The 21,409-nt window shown below is 40.2% G+C and overlaps 1 protein-coding gene across 2 annotated transcripts in view; it reads left to right on the top strand.

The window, feature by feature from the left end:
* The first annotated feature begins 873 nt into the window (after positions 1 to 873).
* Unc5c (unc-5 netrin receptor C) overlaps positions 874 to 21,409 on the top strand; it is a 369,361-nt gene continuing 348,825 nt past the window's right edge. For both annotated transcript variants that reach the window (NM_001293561.1, NM_009472.4), the window contains exon 1: positions 874 to 1,147. In NM_001293561.1, coding sequence (NP_001280490.1) covers positions 1,024 to 1,147 — 124 coding nt within the window. In that variant the 5' untranslated portion in view covers positions 874 to 1,023. The remainder of the gene's footprint in view (positions 1,148 to 21,409) is intronic.

Consider the following 21,409-nt stretch of genomic DNA (forward strand, 5'->3'; position numbering starts at 1 on the left):
TGACAACCCAAAGATAGTGGGCTGAGCCACTACAAATGCTTCTTGCCTTCTTTCCCATCTATGCGAACAAGTTCCAGCCCGCCTCCGGCTCAATCAAGCGCAACTCCCTAAATCCTAGAGCGAGAGCAGTCCTGGGGCATCTGGCTTAGGCTTGGCCGGCTCAGGGACACTGCCAGGCGGTGGGCTGAGCTCCGCTGGACACCGCCAAGTGGCCTGAGGCGTGCCCGCAGCGCTTGCGGAGCAGGAGTCTGGCGCCAGGCGGGGAGACTGTGCTGCCCCTGGCCGCAGTTGCCTCTGCCCCCAGGTGTCCCTTGTCAGCGCCGGAGCGAGTGAGCAAGTGAGCAAGTGAACCCAGTGGACTCCACCTTCCGCGCGAGGCGTGGATTTCGCTCCATCCTCGCTTACATAAGGCGGGCGAGCGCGCTCCCGCCGCCGCTTCCCCCCGCGCGGAGTGGGGCCGCGCCCTCCACGCCTCCTCTGCGAGCGCCACCCAGGACCCCCGCTCGCCCCACTCCTGGAGGCGACAGTCGCTGGACCGTCGGCGGGCGGGCGGCAGCCCGGGAGTCTCTCCGGCACAGAAGCGCAAGGATCAGAGCGGGGAGCGCCTCGCTGGCTCGCCACTCCTCCCGCTCTTGCCACCTCCCCATCCCCGGCGCCTGTGCGATCCGAGCGGGCGCGGGGACCCGAGAGCAGCGCCCGCTCGGCTGGCGGCGGAGCTGCGGGAGCTGTGGTGGTGGCCGCGCTACACCTCCCAGCACTTCCCGAGTGGGGGCAGAGCATTAGCAGCCGGGAGACGTCAGTGGCTAGGCGCAGTGGACGAGGGACCTTCAAACTCCTCCTCGGAGGCTCCTCTCCACCCCCTTTGGCCCCTGCCCTTGGAGAAAGTGGAGTGTGGCGCTCAGGCTGCTGTTATTTCTCAGGACTGCCTGGCGGTGGCCGGATCCAGCCTCCTGCCTGGCTGGGCTTTCGGCTGTTTGCGCGTCTCCTGGTGGCGTTTCCCTTCCCCGTACACCTCTGCCGACGATGAGGAAAGGTCTGAGGGCGACAGCGGCCCGCTGCGGACTGGGACTAGGATACTTGCTGCAGATGCTTGTGTTACCTGCCCTGGCCCTGCTAAGCGCCAGTGGCACCGGCTCCGCCGCTCAAGGTAAGAGGGTCTTCAGGGCGCGGCAGTCACCTCCCTTTGCTTCTGTCTTCCCTCTCTTCTACCTCTATTTGTCCCCGGCGCTCCTTGATTCCTCACCTGCCTAGTTGCCCCCAATGGAAACCACTTTAAATCCCACTTTCCCAACTAGTTAAGAAACCAGATTTTCAGTCTTAGCTCTGGATCTGGGTAAGGATGGACCCGGGGTGTGTTAAGTGTAGCTGCTGTCTCGGTGCCTGTGGGATCCTGGAGTGTCTTTTGCACTTTCAGACCCACAGACGCACGGTTTTGAATATTGTGTAGCCGGGGGTTTCCAGAGGCACTGATAGTGGCGTTGTGGTATGTGCCCCAATATGTGTAGTGTGCCGAGGCTTCTCGCTGTGCGCGATGGCTGCGCTTGCAGGGTTTTCTTCCACCTCCGCTAAGGAAATATGTCCATTACCGCCAAGGACCCATAGGCGCTGGTGCCCCTAGACTGCTGATGGGGCGCTATGGAGATGCTCAATTCGCCCAGAAAGGACAGGCTCCGGGTGTGCCTGCTTCTCCACTCACAACCTCTTCGTGTCCCGCTCCGGACAGGCGATCCTTGAAAAACTTCAAAACCACAGCTCTAGTGGGTGACTCTAGCTGTTCGAACCAAATCTGCAACTCTCTGGGGGAAAGGACGCTGCTAACCAGTTTATAACTGACATTTTAATGCGTGTAAGCCTCGAAGTGTGTGGCACTCTGAGCAAAGCCGGAGTAGGAGGACAGTGGTCCAGAGTTGGGAATGTCTTGTACGGGTAGAGGGAAGACACCTAGACTGAGGTTCATCTTGGAGGCTTCTTTCTTGTTCATTGAGTTTTAGAGGGAGGTGCAGCTCCCAGACTTATTCAAACCAGTTCCCACCCAGATCCTTCTTTGCCATTTTAAAGATTTATTTATTTATTTATTTATTTATTTATTTATTTATTTATTGTCTATAGCCAGAAGGCAACACAGCTTTGCCTGGAGAGAGAGGCAACAATTCAGAACCAGCTCAGAGACCTTCCCTTTTCTACACACACACACACACACACACACACACACACACACTTCTTTGTGAATTTGGAGAGTTTGGGGGGAGGAGCAGCAACCCTCCTTCCATGATGCTCACAGACTGGTTTATTCCAACTGCAGCCTGCATTTCCTAAAATCTACAGGCACTGATGCAGGGAGGTGGGTGCTGAAAGAAAGCCCAGAGGCCAGGCAAGCCTGGTCCTCATGAGGAGGTATGCGATGAGCAAGGCAGTGTGAATCTGAGATAGCTACTTAGGGAGTAAATTGCTCCTGCTACACTGCTAAGTGGCCATGCTCATAAATCCTGCCTTCCTTTCTGGACAGACGCTTCCTACCCTTGTGGGTCAGCTCTGGTTTGCTTATGCACACATCCAGAGCACCTCTGACCATGTTCAAGGGAATCCGTGCTAGAAAGCCTAGAGTTCTTGAAAGTGGTGAGAAGTTTTCAGGACTCTAGCCAGAAATGCTTCCAGGAGGATCTTAGGAAGCCAACGTGGACAACGATCTTAGGAAGCCTAAGGGTTCTGGAATCAGCTGTATGAGTCCTGCTGGAATTCGGTGTCATTTTTCTGTGCACAAAGGACTAAGCCACTGGGGGGTGAGGGGAAGGGTTTGGGAAAAGGAAAAGTTAAAAGTCCCCAAAGATGCAAAAAGGAGGCAGGATCCCTGTGGAGAGCTTACAACAGCCAAATTAAAAAGACTGGGTAGGAGAAGGATCGATGAAGATAATCAAACAGGGGACTGTAAGTGGATTAATATTGAAAGAAGGGAGCAGAGACTAAGCGGGAAGGAGCTGGGGATACGTTCTGCCTCCTGCACTTTCTCTTGGTCTACACCAGACAAGGCAAAGGTTGAGGATTAATTCTGATCTTCAGCAGGGGAAGAAAAGAAGGTTTAGGGGGTGTACGCCATTCTGGTGTGGATTTTCTCCATTTGCTCTCGATCAGGGAGAATAACTCCCCCCCCCTTCAAATCACATGGTCTGAGATGCAGGACTCTCACTTTTATCTTTGTTATCCTCCATGTTCCAGAGCACCAGCTCTTCCTGTGTTATCTGTGAGACATCAAAGGGAGTGTAGAGCACAGAAATCTGCTATCAGCTACTGTCCCTGTGGCTGCTACTCATTAGCCAGGCCTGTTTACTACTGACCTGCTGTTAACACTCTATTCTCAGCCAGTCACTGTAGGACAGTCTGGTGGGCAGGCTCCCATTCCCTTCAGTATCTCCTTTCTGTCCAATTTACACTCGAGCTTCCACACATACCCCAAAGGTACCATTTGCTTGTTCTGCTGCATTAATGACTCCAGTGGACAGTACTTTTCATGAATGGAAGTACATATGCAACTAGAATGCAAGACATTCATGAAGTACTTTACAATGTGATGAAGGTTTCGAACCTGTTGGAGCAGTGCTGAGAAAATGAGAAGCTTTCGAAAAAAAAAAGTAGATCTCGAGTTGAAATCAGCCCAGGGGAGGAGAAAAACCAACCACAACATGGTTGTAGAAGCACAGAGCGAGTATTATTTATGAGTGAGGGAGTTTTGCAACTGTGGATTAAAGACAGACAGCAGTCATGTTAAACAGGTCCTTGGGAAATTCTCTGAGCTGTAGGCAACAACTTTCCCCCTCTCTACCCCTGCTCTAATTGGTTCATTGAGTATTGCTGGGAAACCTTTTCTCCAGGGAATTCTCAGGGCTCCTGACTTCCAAGAATGAAAGATTTTTACTAGGAAAGGCAAGGGGTGTGTGTGTGTGTGTGTGTGTGTGTGTGTGTGTGTGAGTGAATTTTTGCCTCCTTTTACGTCACAATGTCTCTCTTATCTGCCACCACTAATATTATGTGTGCTAACACCTCCAAGTTTAGACCAGAAAATTATTAATATCTATTCAGAGATAATTCCCTTATTGCATAAATTTAGTGTTTTTAAGACAAGTAACACATTTCTTTCCACAGGAGAGGAAAGTACTTTCATAGCTTTATGCATGTTGGTGTTTCACAAATTGACAGTCTGTTTTGATAATAGCCAAATTTGATGGCTACTCTCTCATATATGGCTCAGCTGGGAGACAAATTCATGTATTCACTATGGAGATTTACAATAAAGAAAAATAGACAAGTTGGCCTTTGTTAGGCAAGTAATTCTGTATTCTAATTTAGAGACTGATTAAAAGTCTTCAGAGAACAAACTTTGCAAGCACATGGCTAAAAATAAATGCTGGATCGTGGCAGAGTGTGTTGGTTTATACCTGTAAGACTCCCACTTAAGTAGGCTAAGACATGAGGAATGTAAGGTCAAAGCCAGCCTGTGTAACAAAGCCAGATCCTGTCAGTAAAACAAAGAAATCATTACATTATAATTAACATCAGAGTTAAGTGGGGAAGAATCATTTAAAGTATCCATCTTTGTACCCTGGGATAGGTCATCATGAGAATCCATGCAAATATATTGGAAACAATTCCCCTAAGGAGATGAGAGCATCCTGGGAGCTGTACTAGGCTAACCTTCTTTGTGTATGTAGTGTAATTGTTGAGATTTAAATATAACCGTCCCCTTATGTGTCCCTTTTATTAGCATGAAAAGGGAGAGTGTGCTCCATTAGGCCTTAACTGCACATAGCACTTTTATGACTTAGGTCATGGCTTTGCTGGAGCAGCAGAGGGAGCCACTCTAAGAAGAAACACAATCACTGGGGGCTGTAGTCATTTCTGGAAGATGGTGTGGATAGAAGCTGAGTCTAGACTCCGGCCTTGAAGTTTTAGCCTAGATCCCTTTTACTTGACCTTTGCATCTGTGCAACTTAAAAACCAATCTGTTCTCATTTCCTGCAAACTACATTTTTGAGCTTATTTGAACAGAGTGTGTACGAGAAGTAGTATGCCAGAGGGAACAAGTCCCAGACTGTTTGCTGCTTGTTGGAGAGTTAGACTTGAATAAACTTTATCATCGGGATAGATCTACCAGCATATTAATTTCTGAACTGTAACCCTGTATACAGATATGTTCCTTGTGTCAAGGTGGCCAGGATTATCCCATGAGTGGTAGTGGTAATGGAGACAGTTCCAAAAATTTTGTACATAGAAGATTAATGGTATTTTATACATACAAGATTAATTGGTTGGAAGTAGTAAGGAAGGGACACTTGGAAGTTGAACTAGTCCAGGCACATACTCTCATTCATTCATTCATCCCACCATCTCTCATGCTGGCTGTGAACTCATGAGCCACCTACCCACCTTGGCCCCTACCCCCATTTGTTTCTGGGATTACAACTGTGTACCCCCATGCCCATGATGGAAGTGGGCTTTTCTTGAAGTTAAATTTGCATTTCAAAAGTATTACTTATATTCAGATGCAACCCACCCCCACCCCCAGCCTGAAATCTGGCAGGAAGAGAACATCAGGGGTAGAGCCTGCCACCCTATCGTTCTGCCACTCCCACTGCTGCTGCCTGCCGCCTAGCTGTTCTGGAGCTATCATGTGGTCACCTGAAACTGGACTCCAAGGATGATTTGGTGGGAATGGGCCCCTTCTCCTTCTTCATAACCCGGTGTCTCGGAATAGTAAAATCGAACCTTGATCAGACTGATGTCTTGGTTCCGTTCTTTCCCGAGTCACCTAGTTCCCTCTTCTCTTCCAGATTCCAAGATGCCTCCCGGGCTAGAACCCAGACATGTGGGCCGCTGGCCGGCCTCAACATTCAGATACCTCCCCTACTTTGGTAATGGGGATTGAATCTAGGTACCTGTACATGTTATGATAGCAAGTGCTATGCTATGACTCTATGGCCCCATGCCTACTACTTAGAGTCAGTGGCTATTTTGTCTGGCTTTGGGGAGGTACAAGCTAATAACAGTGAATACCATGTGCCTGTTTTAGTTAGCACAATGCATCATAATTCCTCGGACACATCCTAGCTATATGACTGTGATATGCCAAGTTATTTGACTATTCTGTACCTCAATTTCCCCACATGTAAAATGAGAAAAATATATACCATAGGTCATACTAAGGCTAAATTAGTGTATGTAAACCATCTACAGTGATAGGTAGTTCACAAAAAAAATTATTATTCCTTGACTTCCAACTTTGTAAAACACTGGCAAAAAGTGAGTCAAATTCACCAGGCCTTAAATAGATCCACACTCTATTTGAATTTTCACATTTAATTGCTTGTGATTGTAGTGAACATATAAAATAATCACTGATATTTCTTTGCATGTTACTTTCTGACCAACTTTTAAGACAAACTGAAGACTTTGAGAGGCCTTAATGTTTACTTTTACTTAGAGTTAAAACAAAGGTATTTTTTCCTGAAAATCTGTGATTCTGACTTAAATTATTGATAGTTAAGTTCTTTACACAAGCCCAAGACACTTAATCTACTCTGTTCTTTCTCATCCTTCCTCTCGATTTTATCACAGTCTCTGGCTCCCTCTGAATCAACAGCTGCTTGAACCTACTATGGACTTGCTTTTGGATTTCTAGCACTTACTTGTAAATATTATTTCTCCTACTGTGAAAGAGGACTCCACGAGTCTGAGACCTTATATAGAGAGTGTCTTTCAAGAATATTTTTAATAGAAACTTAGTATTGGTTTTGCACTACTTGATTAAAGTACATTTTCAGTTGCAATTTTGAAATGCTAATGTTTTCTTGTTTGTAATTCTTAAAATAATATTGTAGCCTATAGCTTCTCCTGATGCAAGTACTTTGTATTGAAATTTACACAAGTTTTAATAAAAATTATTTAGTGCAAATACTTCTGCAAAGTCACAGAGTTAGAAGGACTGAGTATATTCCTACTCTCAGTTAGCTTGGATGTGTCAAAACTCCTCTTTCTGAAAATCTTTAAGGTATGTTGGAAATTATTATACTTTTTCTAAGGAAAGTATTCGAAGATGATAAGATATAAGTTGAAAATTCATTGAAATGTTTGACTTGCATTTGAAATGCTTGCTTTCTCTCATTCTGAGCACTGTTGCTTCCACAGAAATAAACAATGAAATGTTGAAGTATGAAAAAGAATGGAGTAGATATTAAACAGATCTGTTCTTCTCCACATAGTGCTGAAATCCTGTGACATCAATTAAAGTGAAGTTATAATTTAGGAAGTGAGCTACAGCTTTGGAAGTGCCTAACATGCAGATATTTGTCCTTACATCAGTATTAGCACCTTTTATTAACAAAGAACAGTAACTCAAAAGAGCTTTGTGTTGCAGAGTGAAGCAAAACATATGAAAACTCCCATGTTGGGGAATATCCTCCTTTAATTAAACAACACACTGAGTCTTATGTTCTCGTGGAAGGGAAAGGGGATACGGTGAACTTTCCTCATGTCGACATGCTTGTTGGAGTTCTTATTTCAAATACTAGGGAGAACATAATCATACTAATATATGATATTGATTAATCAAATTTAGCTCCAGAGTTACAAGCCTTATTTATTTTAAAATGGTGTGAGCATAGGAGGGTTTACCTTCATTAATCACTGTGTCATGTGGCTCCCGTGACTCGTTTCATTTCTCAGCAAATCTGAGAGCAGTAAGAAGCCTTGTAAGATGAACACATGCTATCTTTTGGTCCAGATACAGATGCTAAACAGAAACTCCTTCATGACATTTAACAAGTTTGTTGGTGATTGCTAACATTTCCCATACATAGTCAATGTCTTAGTTGCGGGCTACTTAAACTTACCTATATTTTATTGTGTTCTATTTTTCCCTATTGAAAAGAAAATCCTTATATAGGAAAGTTTATTTTAAATATAAAAAATAGGTTAGTGCTTACATAACAAAATGCATTTGTAATCCACTTGAGTTATCAAGTATATCCAAAAGGATAAATGCAGACTTTCTTCCTTCCAACTCATGGAAACTAAGGTGAATATAGAAATTACAAAAGTATAAAAAGAGTAGTGTAAAAATTTGGAAACATATACTTTGTGAAGAAATTTTTTTTCATGTAAAGTTAATTAATAAGATACATTCACGTAGACAGGAGAAGTTTTGGGCAATACATTAGGCTACATGATATAAAAAAAATTTCTAATCTTTGACAAATAAAAGTCAAGTGTAAGATTAAAATTAGAGGAAGGAGCGTTGGGCAATCTCTTTTCTGTACATTTACAAGTTAGATAGTTGTACTTAAATATTCTAAATCACTATGCTATCTTTTTTGGAATAACAAGAACTGCAAGAGTCCTTTGAAGAACTCCTTTGAAACATAAGCAGATGGTCAGTCGCCTTGACAGATGCTAAAAGCGATAGTCAGTGGCCGTAGTAGTGTTACTGTTCTGTGGCTTTGGAGCTATCTCTAATCTAAGCCAAACAACCCCCAAATTCCTAAGCCAACAACAACAACAAAACAAACAGAAACCTTGAAAACAGGAAAGAGACAGTTACCAGACTAAGTTCTGGTAAGTGGACTTTGAAGATTATGGGCATTCCATATATGTTTACTCTGTTTGGCTTTTGGTCAAAAGAAAAGTGGTATGTTGCATCCCCTTTGAGTAGAGACTGCGAAATGTACACATTGTGGCCACCCAGTGGAAGGACTCGAGTTTAGCAAGTAGCAATGCTGAAATCATCCTAAATAAAACAGTAATTATGTTGCCTCTCATTTTCCTTGGCAATTTTAATTCGTCATTCAGGATCTCTATAAGATGATGCGAGGCTGGAACTTAAAATTGGCCTAGGGATTCAACCCAAAGATGACGGAAGCTGGCACTTGCTCCTTACACACGGGGTCTTCACCCTAGAAAACAGAAACCCATTTCTCTGATTGCTTTCAGGTGTGGAGGAGAACATGGAGGGTTGTTGTTGTTCTTCTTCTTATTGTTGTTGTTATTGTTGTTGTTTATGATTCATTATGAGTTCCATCTGTAATAGAGACCTAAGATTGGTTTCTCATCATAATATTGAAGCATATGGCATACAACTTCTATATAAATCATGCTTTAGTTTCTTACTCCAGCTGACATAGGGAAAGGATTTCCAGAGTATTTTCAAAGGCTGTGTTGTTTAACAGGTTAGAGTTTCTTAGGTACCTATTTGGGGAGGACATGCTCCACTGGGAACTAGATGAGTGCTATGCAGAGACCCACCAGTGATCTTTAGGAACTGCACTACTCAGTCTTGAACGGCCTTGTTACACATTGCCCTCGAAAACAATACCCTGTTGTTTCCTAAGGCTCACCTGCTTGGAAGAAATCTGAGAGCATTATGTTCAAATTATATAGGAATTCTTGGGGACAATTGTCCTGAGAAAGATAATTTGCTTAAGTGGAGCTGACTTAATAGAATTTTAGTGCATTGAGGGAATGTCATCACTGTCTGCCTCTCCAGGTAGATTGCCTGAACTAAATGTTTATTTCTATATCACTACAAAGCATACATGTATCTATCTATAAATAAATGAAAAGGACTGTGGTTAAACAGCTGCCATTTACTTGCAATAACATGATTAGGAAAAGTAGAAAGATGGCTGTGAAGAGTTTGATCTGCTGCAGTGCCCTTCCCAGTTGCAAGGAGGGGTACTTTATTAAATTTATTATAAATAAAAAATGAAAGGCTTGCATGTTATTTTTATTGAATTAAGTAAGTAAGTTTTCTAGAATATTTTGCACAGAAGTTTTAACACAGTAAATACTTATACAAAGTAAACAAATACAGTTTGATAATTTCCTATTAATGTGTGTGTGTGTGTGTGTGTGTGTGTGTGTGTGTGACAATATGAATATGTGATGTGCATAGGTAGCATGCTTTGATGTTTTAGAAGGGAACATTTATTTTCAAACAGACTTGCCACTTACCCTAAAAAAATGAAACCTGTAGAATAAATGTTTTATTTTTACTTATAAAGCTCATTATAAACTGGCCGTTCTGATTTAATCACAGTTTTTTAAATAAAAAATATTACATCCATTTTTTTCTGCAGAAAGTTGTCTTGACAAATTGACAAGTCAATTCACTATGTGGTGCAGAGTCTGTCTCATCTGATAGAAACAGGTTGTCACCTATTCCCAAGTGATGTCTGTTTTCTATGACCTATGGCAAACATATGCAGACCTTCTGGGGTTTGTTGTTTGTTTGGTTTGGTTTGTTGTTGTTTTTCCCATAGTCTTATGGTTGGACTCTCATTCACGGATTACAGTTGAGTGTTTATCCTCAGTAGAATATCCACTTCCTAACATGAAGGGAGAACATATTTTACACAAGTTTCTGACTCTTTTTACCTTCTCTAAGAGAGCCATTGTTGTCCTGGAAGTGATCTACAGGAAGTGACTTTATATCATAGGCCCACTGTAGACAAGGTCAGCTGGGTTCTTCTTTTCTGCCCAGAATAATGAAGGGATGGTTTGCTTTACGGATGAGAAACAGGCTGTGATTGGTTGTGGTTGATATTCTTGGTCTCCCGTAGATGGCTTTATTTCCAGTTTTATCACAATATGCAATGAAACTTTTACTTAAATGGACAAAGCATGTTAGCTGTGCAGAGAGGAAAATTGTTATAACGGAAGACTATCCAGATTTTCATTAACGATATGACAATAGTATGCTTCTTGCTTATATTAAGTATAATAATAAATATTTATAAACACATCCAAATGTCATTCGGTTGGAGCTATTAGCACATATACATTTTCAAATTTTTGGCAATTTTGAAGTGAGATTGTAAAAGTCCTCCATTCTAGGGTTCTGGTAGCTATGTTAGACACATCATCAAGCATTCATCCTCTATGGTTGACAAGGGGCTTTCGTAGCAAAATATATAGTATACTATGAAAAATGGCAAAGTAAATATAATTTCTCATAACATTTTGTGATTACAAGTCTAAAAGTTAATGGGAAAGGTTGCCGGTTTAATGCTGAATTGCAAAGTTAAAGAGAGGATCTTAAAGATAACAGCAGACTCCAGAGTCCTTTGGCTTGTTTAGCATTCAATGACAGTCACTAAATTAGGGAAAGGAATGTTCAAACAACACACTTGAGGAAAAGTGATTTTTATAGAAAGGAGCCATTTCTGCTAATAGCCAGTAACTGCACATAACCCCGCTGACATTAAAAGTCCATTAGCTAAGCCCAGTTTAAATACCAGCTGATGCCGTGTCAGCTAAATGCACCCTGGCATGTTTTCATAGAATGCAGTAAGAGCAGTTCCATATTTTTTTTTCTAAAACTATGTACATTAAGTAAAACAAATGCCATCTGATAGTCGTAGCAGGCTGCTACTCAACAGGCAAAGGTTTGTGATGAAACAAAAGTAGCAGTCTATATAACAAGAAGATGCTATGTGGCGGTGATGGCCTTAAAAGGGAGGCTTTGAAAGAAGTCATCTGGAGCAGTTTAAGCTGACACCGTGCAGCAGTTGTTTCCATAGGCGCCCTCATTCACATACAGTGTCTTGAGAAGTTCATTTAAAGTGAGGGGTTTTTTTCCTGCTATTAGCTACAATGTTTGTTTTTCCATATACTTTGAGACTACAGGAAGCCCAACCATGGTGTGTAAGTGGGGAGGAGAGTGAGTGTTGGAAAAGGAGCAAGAAAGCTCAGGTATAATGTGACACTCTCTAACATGTACACATGATCTCTGGGTAATATTTCAAAGCTATGGAATATGTCTATGATATCAGTTGTGAAACTGAAGGTTGGAAGCCTCATATCACCCCTCCCACCAACACCAATTTCACAAATATATTTTTTGCCTTTAGAAAAATTTCGAATGGATATATGTTAGTCATCTGGAAGACAATTCTGGATACTGTCAATTATTATGGTGTCCGTGCGTCTCTCTCTCATCCTCATCTGAAAGTGTTCTGGAAGCCAGTGTTCTGTAACTGTGAAACCATTGTGGTGCTGAACAGGGCTGCACAGTCATCTGATGTGTGAGCTGAGAACTGGGCAGTAATTAATCAGCAGCTGTCATGCTCACTCCACGCTAAAGTACTAGGAGACCTCTATGCTCACCTCCCCCCTTCCCTATTATCAGGCCATTAGCAAAACCCAGCAGAAGTCAGGGGGATGGAGTCCAAGGCAACACGTGACCCCAGTCTCACGTGCACAAGCTCCATGAACATCTTCCTAAAGTTCACTTGGATTCTCACCAGATTTTCTTGCCTTCAAGGTTCTGAGTTCTTTACTCTGACCACACACATAACAGTTTTTACTTATTTGTATTTTGAAATTAAGTTTTTTTTAAAATATGATAAACAGTAAATCCTTACATAACTCTTTAGTTCTTGCAAAGAACAAAAACAAAAATCGGCTTCCTCTTTAGCCGTAGCAGAGATTTTCCTTTTGTGTGAATAGATTCTTACACAAGCATTTCTTAATAAAATGAAGAAGTCCTCTTTAGTGTCATTAACTGTTTTAACTCATTTCAGGCCACTGTAAGTGTTCATTTTGAATCAATTGTGAGCTTACATTGTCAAAGTTTACATAATGAAATTACTAACCAAAATGCTATTTACTGACATCTTATACAAGGGCCTTGGTGAATCCTCTTGTCTGTAGTGTATAATTCAGACATTAATAACAGATGGGAGTATTCCACCATCCAACCCAATGGACTTTGATTTTAAATTTTCAATCTATTTTTAAGGCCAAAACATCTTTTTAAATGTCTATTTCCATACATGGGGGGAGGGCCCTTTTGTAATGCAGGAAATTTAATTCTATTGTGAATTGAAGAAAGAATATCATTGTATTTAGCTGCATAATAAATATGTACTCATCTACAAACTTGTGTTATAAAATTGAATTATGTTTAAAATATAATAAGATGATCTGAGATTGGTTGAAATAGGACAGTTATTACATTAGTTTAGAACAGTTTTTAGGGAAATTCCCTGCTATATAAGAGACTGTTGCTTTCTTGGACAATTTTAAGCATATGTTCTTCTTTTGGTATGAACTACGTTATGAACTACATATAAAAAGAAAAGATGGAATAAATATATTCCCTCTTTAATGCATTTGTTTATGCTTGCAGCTCTTTTCTTAAAATAGATGTCTAACACTGAGATTTATCACAGCATTCACATAAGCTCTCTCTCTCTCTCTCTCTCTCTCTCTCTCTCTCTCTCTCTCTCTCTCTCTCTCTCTCTCTCTTTCTCTCTCCTCTAATTTTTTTGTTTGACGGCCAGGAAATTAAAAACATACTGTTTGCCTATCTGTGTACACCTGTGAATGCGGGCCTGCATCTGTATGTGGTTGGATCTGACAATTTTCTAATTGAAGAAATTTATAAAACAAATCAAATTTCAAAACTTATCCATGTCTATAACCAATGGGTTTCCTGTGGCAAGTGGTACTGCAAATAGTACCAGTCTTTCTGTGAGTCCCTAGGCAAAGATAGGTAAAGTGTGTTGAGCTTTGTGCCCGCCAATTGCATACAAGTATAAACTCTTCATTTCCCTTCACACTGGGAGTGTAGGATGAGAATAATTGTTCTTTTGATGTCATAAAACTGTAAGGAGGAATGGGGTTGTGAAAAGCAAAAGACTGAGGACAGCTCTTGGCACTGGACAAGCACTTAGTGCACTTTAACCTTTGTTATGGCTGATGCTATTTTATCCTTGTCATAAATGCCTACACTGTGTAACAGTTTTCATTGGGCATTGCTAAAATTCTATGACAAGACTGAGAGGACAGTGTTTAGCAGGGATTAATGCTGAGTAGACAAACATCTTATAGACCAACCAAGGTGTGCTATCAATAACACATTCATTAATAAGAGATTGGCACATTTTAAAAATCACGTTTTATACAAAATTATGGTACTTTTTACATTAAAATACTTTGAAAAGCAACAAATTTGCTTCAGTGTGAGTTTAAGAACAAATTTAATTTTAGTTTATGAATGAGTTTGCTGTGTATACATGGACATGCCTCTGGAGGCCAGAAGAGGGCACGTGATACCCTGGCACTGGTGTTTCAGAGTTGTAGCTCTTTGGGGCTAGAAGTAAAACCCCATTCCTTTGCAAGAATAAGAAGTACTCACTCGTCCTGCCTTCTCTCCAGTCCCAATGGTATAATTTTTTTATGTGTCAAGCTCAGAATCAATGGAGTTGATAACATTAAGTGAAAAATATGCATTTATTCTCTTTAAACTGTACATTGCTGTGTTTGTAAAAATGGAGGTTAAAGATTAAGAACAATTAATTGCTGAACTCTACTTTTTGGCTAATATTTAAACTGTTTCTAAAGGAATTGAAACAATTAACCTTCTTCATTATGTCAAAAGTTTTAACATTACAAAGCACTTACTGATCCTAGTATAAAAGCAAAAATTAATTAAACTAAAAACTCCAAGCAAGGCCAGAGTTCCTCACATGTTCAGAGTACATATGAAGATAAAAGCCAAATAGAAAAAAAGAAATTAATTAGATGTCCAAACTGTTCAATGTATGTTCATGTATAGTGGCAAAAGACACCAGTGCTTTCACTGGAACTGGCCTCTACTCCATTTCATTAAATATTTTAAATGGATTCCAGGAGAGGCCAGCGGAGCTCGCCAGTTCCTCACAGCCATCCATGTGAAACTTGTGTTCTATAAGAGTGAAAAAGAACATTCACAAAGATTATAGTCTCATTTGAAAATAAATTAAAAAAAACTTTCCAGTGTGTAGTTATAAAAGGATGATTTACAGTTGGTTTAATAATGACTGTATTTTAAGAAGACTATGGGCAGGAGGAGTTTATGAGCTACAAAGAATATCCAGTATTGTATTTTATGATTCTCTGTGACATTGCTAATCTTTTTGTTCTTTAGTTTTATATCCTTTGTAATGCTTCATTATAATATTTAAACAGGAGAAAAAACATGAAAACCATATTTTTTTCAAAAACATGTACACTGGATAGGAAATGCAGAGCCAAAGAGCTCATTCCAAGTTCCTGCAGTTCTGGTCCCTTCAGCAACCACAATGGGATGGATGGACTCAGTGAATAGGGAAACACAGAACAGCAGTCTTAGGAGGACTGGATCGACCTGTTTGTAGTTTGTTTTATCCAAGCACAAGGTTCATTGTCATTTATCTTTAACTCCCACCTATCCTTCCCCGTTCCCTCAATGCCATCCTAAGAAACACTCACTTAAAAGAAAAAGTATATAGGAGCTCCATAATGGGCAGGGAAATGTTTCCTCCATGTAATTAAAAAACTTCTTATCTTCATGGATCTTACTCTGTTAAAAGGAGCCAACAGAAACAATCTGGAACCTGGGACATTGTGGATGATTGATCGGACGGGTTCTTCGGGACTCATCACCACATATAACAATTACTTTGTAGTAAATCTTTGGAAGATTTCCAGGAGTAAAACACACAGTGACTGAGTGTTGAGTCTGTACTTTTGATTCCTTCTCGTATATATATGTGTTGTTTTATTAAAGGAAAATGAAGCTTCTCAATGCTGACGTTTTAAACACTAAACTGTCTCAGAGACAGTCACTAAACAGTTGTCAAAAGCTTCATTTCATTTTTTTTAATCGATGTAACCATTACCTACATCTCCCCAGAATATATGATTTACCATTATTTCATTGAAAGGGTAGAGAAGCCATGCAGAAATCCGAGTTAATGAAAGCAGAAACTATTTCCTATTTTCCTATATAATTATATGCTAGCAAATTAAATATACTCAAGTACTTAGTGGCAGTGTGTTAGGAAAGATACATGCTACCTAAATATGGCCATGGATATCTATTGCACTGAAGTGGAGCACTTTTCCTTGCCCCATCCCTCTGACCTGCAAAGGGAAATTATGTAAGTGCAGGGCCATCTAAGGAGCTCTTTCTCTTCAAACTCATGCCTTTATGGAGGTTTGAAAATTCACACAGCTGTCAGGATTTGTGCTTATACTTCCCTCTTAACTCTTACAAACTTTTCTGTGGTTATAGTCTCCCCACACAGGGCATCAACTGTTATAGTCTCAGTGTAGCCCTAATATGACAGCCCCTTCCCCAGCCTTTAGAGCCAGACCCTTGCTTAGCTCCAGTTCTCTTTTACTTCATCTTTGGCCATTCATTTCTTGTGATCAATCTTTTTTTTTTTTTTTTTGGCTCCTCCCACCAACACTGTTCGTTTTAGTTTTAGTCCACTCCTTTGGAACATGACCTTTCCTACCCAGCTGGACTGCCCTTTTCTTTCTGTGTTTCCAGATACATGTCAACACAGTGCCTAATCACCCTCCTTTCCTTAGCACACAAATTAGGATTTGACACAAGGGTGGTATGTGATATCCATTTTTGAATGGTACTGCATGAATTTGAGTGTTTTGCATAAATAACAGAGCGTAGCTTTTTCTGACAATTCACGGTAGTAGAATTAGCATCTCTCCTTGAATCTTTATTTAAGAACTCCTGGATCAAGTGAGGTGGGTGTGAATATCTAGACGGAAACCCAGATGGACTGAAGCCTCAGTATCCACCATCCATTAGGTACCAGCAGGTTTGGTGGGGCTTTCAAATGCCCATATACCAAGGACAGATTCCTATGCATTATTAGTATTAGAAATTGATAGAATATTTAAGAGAAAGAAACTAACTGGAGAGAAAAAAAAAGGGTATTGGATTACCAGTCATGTGTTCAGGAATTCTCTTTTCTCTTTCTTCTTTATCTGGTCATCATGGGGCAAGTAGCTACACCCCACCCCTGCATTCCCAACAACCATACATCAAAGACCCCAAAATAGCAACATGGTCAACTGACCATCGACTGAAACCTTCAAAAGAAGAAGGGAAAATAATTTTTCTTCTTTTAGGTCAATTATCTTAGATATTCTACCACAGTTGCAGAAAGGTTAGTTTTCTTCACCTTAAAAACCCATTCCCAATGAAGGACCCAAGGAGTTGAAGGGGTTTACAGCTGTATAGGAGGAACAACAATATGAACTTAGAGATCGATGTGGGATCTTTAACTTGTGTTCTTTGTAATCAGGCAGTCTGAAGCTTGCCTTGGCACAGAGCGGAGGAAGTGGTAAGTAAAGGGGATAACATTTGAAATGTAGATAGAGAAAAATATCTAATAAAATAAAATAAAGTAAAATAAAATTATATAAAATACTATTCCCATTGGATTTTCTATACTGTGGTTCATGGCTTTGAAGAGTGGAAGAGCTTTGATTCTCTGGTATATGAAACACATAAGCCTCAAATAACTCCATACAAGCACTTTGAGCACAGCTTGACACAGTGGCCTAGCCAGAAACAGAGAATTGGGAACTGTGTAGGTCTACAAGCCAGAAGTCCCAACGATTGCTAAAAAGTTTTCCCAACTCTTCCCTTGTTGATATTGATAATAAAACCTGACCTTCCAAGTAGTTAAATTTTGTTTTATATCAAATTACTGTTGCATCATTTACTGATCTAGGATGTATTTCTTATTTTTCTCTCTGATGCAATATGAGAACAGGACATGTCAAATGAAGGGTGGCAGTCCTTTGGAGGCCCAGTCATGAAAGCCAATACATTTGCATCACACATAGTCACTCTTCTGTAGCTAGCTCTTGTCTGAAGATAGGTTTACTGTGATCATGGATATTTTTAAGCGGGGTATTTTGATCTTCAGACTACAAAATGGTATAGCAAAACAAACTGTTATTAACTCAAAACCTCTTATAGGCACTGGATCGTACTATACAGCTAGTGAAGAGAAAACTCTACCTAGGAGTAGCTTCCTGCGACAACAGTAAACACAGCCCCAACTTGCCCTGGATAATTACCGAGGAGATCTATGTGGGATCTTTAGCTTGTGCTGTTTGTAATCAGGCAGTCTGAAGCTTGCCTTGGCTCAGAGCAGAGGAAGTGGTAAGGAGACAGACCTGTAATTATCAACAGCAGGTGCCCATAATGGAATGCCAAAGACATGGTCAAAGAGGCAAACACCACTTCAGCAAAGACAGTCAATTTAGACTCAAAGGCATTCAAAGTTAAAAAAAAAAAATGACTTGAGAGCAGTATTAAAGGAATACGTCTTTGTACAAAAAGAAAAACATAATAAACTCTTTAATGGAAATTAACCTCTTTCCCTGAACACCTAATGTTCTGAAAAGATGTTTAAAGCTGAGATGAATGCTATTTTTAGAGAAGGAGGGATTAAACATCAAACTTTTTTTGGTTCTTAAAATGTTTACTTGTGATATAAAAAATGTTTTGATCTTTGTGCTCTTACAGAGGCCATTTGAAAAAATTGAATGGGAACTACTTTTCTTTTACAGAGTAATTTTCATGACTTCAAAGACAGTTGAAGTCTTGGTTTCCTGACCATGGACAGCCAACATCTCTTGTCAGTTGCTCTACCCTCTTGTGTAACATATTTTAATTTTAACTTTTTCCAAAAGAAAGAAACTATTACTTTCTGAGGTGCTTAAATGAGTAGTAAGTCATTTGATAAAATATATGCAACAAATTATGTAATTGATTTACAGAAGAAAAAAAAAGCCATGTTGGTAGTAAAGCCCTTTAAAGAATTTCACTTAGTGGGGTTATTTTGATGTGGAAATATATTTCACTGTTTCAAAAGCAGAATCTATGGTAATGGCCTCAGCGCTGTTTTGTGCTGTAATTTGCCTATTTGTGTCCTGTTGGGATATCTGTTGTACTATAATTTTCTCTCTGAAGTCTTTTATGTCTTTCCACTCTGAAGTGAAGTAAGATTTTGTATGGAGTATTGTTTTCCTTCTTCTCTTCCTCACCCCTCTCCTATTCTCTTTTCTCTTCTCCTATCTCTTCGCTCTCCTATCTCCTCCCCCTTCCAAATAAGTGTACACTTTGGTTGTTTTTGTGCCATGAGAATCTCAGGGGAAAAGGACACCAAACAGTAGACAAAAACATGGTCATGATAAGCCTGCTTAAGTTGGTTCTCAGATGTGTACAGCAGATACTTAAGGGGAATTTGTCTTGCTGCCTGATACGGACTTTATATTTATCACTATAAAAACAACTGGGGAAGCCAGCCCTTAATTGCATTGGCCAGGCATAGCTTCAGCTCTCACAGTAGTTTTATGTCAAGATCTTGCCCTACTTAAAAGGAAGATGTAAAGTTTATTCTGGAAATTCGCCAGAACAGACCAGCTCTGAAAAATGTGAAGGGTAAAGATCTCTGTAGCTAAGTTAAAATAAACTTATCACAGCTGACAAAAGTTATGCTTAGGATGACCCTACCTACAAAATATGGGACTTCATTTCTGAACATCTCAATTTTGTTTAAAGCAAATACCAAATATGGAAGAGATTCAAGAATTATCTGAAAGAGGGTGGGTATAAAATGAGAGGAAATGATGACTTTATGATGTCTAACTTATCTGTATGTTTTCACTACTTGACTTTCTTTTCCTTTAGATGGCTGAGTGTTAGATTATGCCCAACATCAAAGCAGTGAATGGTTAATCTACACCTCAGTGTGTATCTCAGTAGCTGTCTGAGGGCTTGACCCCTGAAATTCAAGCTTCTTTAGGGATTCAGTTGTGCCAGGGATTTTAGCCATGGAAGTCACTCTGTGTTCAGGTATTTTAACATGTTATACATCTTTCAGACTCTGATGATTAGTGTGTATTTACTTATGGAAGAAAGAAAAAAGTCAAGTATAGCTAAGATTAATTTAATTCAGGAAGCACTGTTGTTGTTTTTTTTCCATAGGGATAAATGAGATAGAAGAAAACATCTCTCTCTCTTTATCTCTGTCTCTGTCTCTCTCTGTCTCTCTGTGTGAGTGTGAGTGAGTGTGTGTGTGTGTGTGTGTGTGTGTGTGTGTGTGTAGAGGGGAATTAGAGGAAGAACTCCAGAGCATTTCCTCAGGAGCCATCCACCCTGTTTTGGTTTTTGGGACAGAGTGTCTTCAACATCTTGGAAATAGCCAGATAGTGGCTACTGAACCATAGGGATCCATCTTATCTACTGTCTAGAGCAAGGAAGCAGCAAGCATATCCCAGCACACCTGTTTATTATATGGCACCTGGGGATGACCCTAGGTCCTTAGAGTCCACGCATGCTCTTTACCAACTGGGTTACTCTTATTAAACATGCATTGCTTGTCTTTAAGAAACTTTAAAACTTCTTACCAGTTGTTAAGGAGACTAAAAATCCTGAAGAGTCTGTAAAATCATAAAATAGTATGTTAGTGTGGCAATGCTAAAAAATAGTTTAGACTCAGAGATCAGCTTGGTCTGTTGCTAGAATGTTCTACTGAGATAAATGCTGAAAGTAACACCATTCTTACTCTACATGTAGTGCCTTCTGAAAATGTACTGTTAAAGCATGCATCATGTCATGGTTCCGTTTATCTACCTCATTTCATTTTCTTTCACTTTCAAGTTTTAGAGTACCTACACACACACACACACACACACACACACACACACACACACACACACAGCTTTAGGTTTCTCTTTTTAATGGTTCATCATTGAAGCAAGGAGTTACAGAGACTTGCTCTCTGATTTCTACAGTCACTTTCTGCCTTATTCTCATGAGGGCTACATTCCGTTTTGGAGTGCAGAATGAGCCTACAATCCAAATTTAGCTTTTTTTATTGCATACTCTATAGCTAAGCCACTTAGCCCAGACGTGACCACATTCTCGGCAACAGAGTTTGAGTTTGTCAAGTGGTTCGGGTTGGTTGTCTCCTTCTAAATACAGTTTTACATTTTTAAATTATGTGTTTGCAATTTGAGTGATGGTCCCCTTGGTACTCACATGTTTATAAAATGATGTAAATCCTGGAGAGGATGACTATGCAGGGATATTTAAAAGGGATATTTCTCCATCCTTTTAAAAGCTCTACAAGGGGAAGGAGTCTAGTGTATGGATCTCCATGGGTGGGAAAATTGATGAGTAAAACATAACCCACCTGTAGAACTACTTCGAAAGTCATTTGTGCAAATTTCTGTATTTCTTCATGGAACACAAAATTAAGGACAAGAGGAATTTATATGAACAATGCTGATACTTCATTTAGAATTCAAAACATCCGATTGTTTGTGTGCAGTGCTTCATAAGTTTGAGACTATTATGAGATAGTTAATTAATGATCAGTTTTAATATGACATGCAGTGTTTTTGCTATGCTTTCTTCATTGCAGCCTTTCCTGAGCTGAGCACCTCTTGACTTCCTTTTCTAGTATTACTAGAGTAAACAGTGGATAGGATGCCAATGAATGATTCCAAGACTCTGGTATTTTCCAGTTTTAGAAAAGTGAATGTTAAAAACAAAAATATGGATAAAAAT

The sequence above is a fragment of the Mus musculus genome, chromosome 3 (genome assembly GCF_000001635.26).
Source record: "Mus musculus strain C57BL/6J chromosome 3, GRCm38.p6 C57BL/6J".
NCBI classification, from domain to species: Eukaryota; Metazoa; Chordata; class Mammalia; order Rodentia; family Muridae; genus Mus; species Mus musculus.